Source organism: Ammospiza nelsoni, chromosome 2 (genome assembly GCF_027579445.1).
Source record: "Ammospiza nelsoni isolate bAmmNel1 chromosome 2, bAmmNel1.pri, whole genome shotgun sequence".
Classification (NCBI taxonomy): Eukaryota; Metazoa; Chordata; class Aves; order Passeriformes; family Passerellidae; genus Ammospiza; species Ammospiza nelsoni.
The window spans coordinates 752,549-756,735 of record NC_080634.1 but is presented as its reverse complement, the minus strand read 5'-3'; the positions used below and the strand labels follow the sequence as shown (position 1 = coordinate 756,735).

At 67.0% G+C, this 4,187-nt stretch overlaps 1 protein-coding gene across 1 annotated transcript; it reads left to right on the top strand.

The window, feature by feature from the left end:
• The first annotated feature begins 1,868 nt into the window (after positions 1–1,868).
• TPBGL (trophoblast glycoprotein like) lies at positions 1,869–3,668 on the top strand. The gene has a single exon (XM_059466580.1). It carries the CDS (start codon positions 1,869–1,871, stop codon positions 2,937–2,939), a length of 1,071 nt encoding a protein of 356 aa, XP_059322563.1. The 3' UTR covers positions 2,940–3,668.
• Positions 3,669–4,187: the final 519 nt, after the last annotated feature.

The window sequence follows — 4,187 nt, the reverse complement described above, 5'->3', positions numbered from 1 at the left end:
ATCTCCGCCCTTCAAAGTCAAAGGGGTCAGCTGCAGAGAGCCTCATGCTCTCCCACAACCTCCAGCATCACTCAGCTGCCGTGTTTTATGGCTTTTGGACCGGGAGGGAAGGTGCCTGCCCTTTTCATGGCAGCTCCTTGTCCAAGGAGCCTGGAGAAGGTCTGGGAGGTGCTGGGATCTTCACAGCCGGTCTGGTGAGGCTGCCAGGACCTGCTTCACCCGGCCTGACCTCACCCACCCGCTGCCTTGTCTTCCAGAGTGCCATCAGTTCCTTATATACAGCAATTAAATGTGATAAATGGGCTGCAAAGCGCTATTTTGGGAGAGAGGAGGCTCCATCTGGGAGTGCTGCAGTGCTGGCTCAGCACGACCCACTGCACACCTGGCTCTCCCCACTCATCCGCCCTGGATGCTGCCCCACACCTCAGGATGTGATGGCACACAGTTCCTGGTACGTTCCCAGGTCTGCGTCTCTCCCCCACCCTTCCACGAGCTCCTTGGTTTCTCTGGCTGCTGTCAGACACTGCCACTTTAAATACAGTTTGCCCAAATTCTGGGAGTGCAGCACAGGGTGGTCAGCAGCAGCTCAAGGCACCGACTCACAGCAGCATCCACGGTTCACCTGGTCCCTGTGAAGTTCAGGAGACCTTCTAGGGAAAGGAACCCCAGTAAGAGGGGAAATACTTTGGGGAAAGGTCAGGATGAGAGATAAGGACAGGGAGGAGGGGAAACATCAGGATCCACGAGATGCCCATCCCTGGCAATGCCCAAGGCCAGGTTGGACAGGGCTTGGAGCAGCCTGGGACAGTGGAAGATGTCCCTGCCCATGGCAGGGGGTGGCACTAGATGCACTCCCAAGGCCCCTTCCCACCCAAACCTTGGGACTGTGTGCCCAGGATGGGGTTTCTTTAATGTGACCCCAGCCCAGGTCGATGGAGGTATTTAGGCACTGAAGGGGATCCAGCTGCTGCCGCATCTGGCTCTGAACACAGCGCTCCCAGTCCCTGGCTGTGCATCACTCCAGCATCCAAAAATCCCGTGCCCACCCCAACACCACCCTCCGTGCCCTGCGGTTGTGATCCCCCCGTGTCCCCAGCCCTGGGCAGCCCCGGGATGCCGGCGGGGACCAAGCAGGCTTGGAAGCAGGGGAAGACAACCCTGCAATGCTCAGGGATGCTGCGGGGTGCCCGGTTTGTGGGGAAGGTCGGGGAATGGGGACCGGGGCTGCAAGGGGAGCGGGACAGCCCCTAGATCCTGAGACAACCCCCCAGCTCCTGCCTGGAATGGAAGGCGTCGGAGGTAATTCCCCGAATCCTCCCTGGGACGGAGAGCCCCCGTGACAGCCCCCATCCCCTCCCCGGGGCTGGGGGGCACCCCGCAGCAGCCGCCAACGCCCACCTGGCTGGGAAAGGACCGGGACAGCCTCCAAATCCTGCCCGGGCTTGGCGGGGACCGCGGCATCTCCTGATCCCTCCTCGGGCGGCACGGGGGCCGCGGCAGCCCCGAGCAGACCCCCGGCGCCCGCAGCGGCGGCGGCGGCTCGGTGGGTTCGGTGCCGAGCCCGTCTCAGCCCAGCCCGGCTCGGCTCCCCCCGACGGCCGCCGCCCGCGGCGCTCCCCAGCCCATCGCGCAGCGCCCGGCAGCCCCAACCTGTCCCCTTCTCCTCTTCCTCCTCCTCCTTCTCCTCCTCCTCGCTCTCCTCCCCTTCCACCCCCCCGGGCCGATTTGGGCAGCGGCGCGCCCGGCGCTGCCGGCAGAGCCGCCGTGTGCGGGCGCGGCGCCGGAGGCAGCTCGGCCCGGGGGGGCTGCGGCGAGGCAGGCGCGACCCCCCGGCGGCCCCGGCCCCGCTGCATGCCCGCGGGGGCAGCATGGCCCGCAGGCAGGCGCGGCGGGCGGGCGGCGGGCCGGGCTGGCTGCCCTGGCTGGGGCTCGCCCTGCTGCAGCTGGCCGTGCCGCCCGCCGCCGCCCCCGCCGCCTGCCCGTCCGCCTGCTACTGCGTGGCCACCCCGGAGCTGGTGCAGTGCCGCTACGAGCGGCTGGAGGAGCCGCCGCGGGAGCTGCCGGCCGCCGTGCAGAACCTCAGCATCGCCGGCAGCAACCTGAGCGTCCTGTCCCGCGCCGCCTTCGCCGCCCGCCCGCTGCGCGACCTCCGCCTGCTCCGCCTGCGCCACGACAACATCCGCACCATCGAGGACATGGCCCTGCAGGGCCTGCCCGCCCTGCGCACCCTCGACCTCAGCCACAACCCGCTGCTCTCGGTGGCCGCCGGCGCCTTCGCCGGGGCGCCGCTGCTGCGCACGCTGCAGCTGAACCAGGCGCTGCTGGCCGCCCCGCTCGAGGAGCAGCTCGCCCTGGCCCTGCGCAACCTCAGCCTGCGGCGCCTGGAGCTGGCGGGCAACGCGCTGCAGGCGCTGCCGGCCGCCCTGCTGCCGCCCGGCCTGGAGGAGCTGGACCTGCGCAACAACTCGCTGCAGCGGCTGGCGGCCGCCGAGCTGCGCAGCCTGGACGCGCCCGAGCTGCGGGGGCTGCGCCTCAGCCTGGCCTCCAACCCGCTGAGCTGCGACTGCGGCCTGCGGCCCTTCCTGGCCTGGCTGCGCGGCGCCGCCGCCAACCGCGTGCTCGACGCGCGGAGCCTGCGCTGCGCGGGGCCGGCGGCGCTGCGGGGCACGGCGCTGCTCCGCCTGCGGCCCGAGGCGCTGGCCTGCGCCCGCGGCGACGGCGGCGAGCCCGCCGAGCTCGAGACCGCCTCCTACGTCTTCTTCGGCATCGTGCTGGCGCTCATCGGCGTCGTGTTCCTCATGGTGCTCTACCTGAACCGCCGCGGCATCAAGCGCTGGCTGCACAACCTGCGCGAGGCCTGCCGCGACCAGATGGAGGGATACCACTACCGCTACGAGCAGGACGCCGACCCGCGCTGCGCCGGCACGCCCGGCCTCTGACCGCACCGCGGCACCACCGACAGTCGGTGTGTGAGGACGAGCCGGCCCGGCTCCCCCTTGCCGCGCCCTCTCCGATCCGACGGGTTCCCGCAGGGCTCCAGGCTGGACCGTTCCCCCATCGCGGTGCCCTCGGGCGGGGAGCACGCCCGGCTCGGCCCCGGAGCGCCGGGAAGCTTCCACCGGGAAGCTCCGGCAGGCGGGATGCGCGGCTCGGCGCTCGCACCCGGGTGTTTGCTTGGCGCAGCCCGAGAAGCCGCGGGCAATACCTGAAACTGTCCTGGACGTTCCTGGAGCCTCGACTTGACTTTGACCATGTACAGCTCTCTTTCCTATTAGATTTCTATTTGACAGGCGCAAAGTTTACCTCGATTTCTTTTTTTTTTTCCCTCCCTTTTCTTCTCGCTGCAAAGAAGAGAACACGTCCAGCTGCTCCTCCCCGGGAAGCGGCGTGCTTTTCCCAGCCCGTTTATCCATTAGGTTGTGTTCATTGACATTTCCAGCTCGTTCTAGGCACACGGCGCTGCAGCTGTAGGAAACGCCTCCGCCGGCTGCGTGCATGTTCCCCGCGGCACGCGGGGGCAGCCCTTTGACTCTAGAATGTAGCGTAGACCGGGCTGTCTCGGCACTTTGTCATTTACAACGAGCCAAGCAGAAGCTCCCGCCCTAATTCCCCTGCCCGTGTTTGCTTTAGTGCCTGTTACTATATCCTAGAGCAAATATATCGAAAGCTGCACCCACTCCATCGTCTATTTTCTATAAAGCTCCTTGCATACGGTTTCCGAGTATTCCCGCGGCTGAGGCGAAGTTAATGTGCTCGGTTTGCCCGAGGAAGGGAGCTCTGGGCTCCTCTGCTTTCATCGGGGCTTAGGAACTAATCTTGCTGCGCTGGTTTGGTGGCCAGGCATGCAGGGGGGTTTTGTGTGGCTTGGGCACATGTCCTTCCCTGGCCGGAGCACAGGGGCTCGGGAAAATTACCCAGGTGACAGCTTCCTAAAGCCATTTTTCTCTCCCGGCTGGTTTGGTACCTCATCCACGAGGTGCCGGCGCGCTGGGCATCTCCGGCTGCGGGGCTTCCCCAGAGGAAGCCGCGGCTTTTGGAACGTGGCATCTTAAAGAATGCCGAGTTCCGGTGCCGGGATGGAAACCGGAGCGTTGCGTTTGCCTCTCCCCGCAGCGGGAGGGTGATGCGGGCAGGGCGGGGAGCGCGGCTGCCTCCGGCCGTGCCGGTGTTCGCGGGGATGCTCGGGA

Bases quoted from the DNA above. Each gene is read 5' to 3' on its own strand.
- TPBGL (XM_059466580.1), top strand. From the start codon at position 1,869: ATGGCCCGCAGGCAGGCGCGGCGGGCGGGCGGCGGGCCGGGCTGGCTG.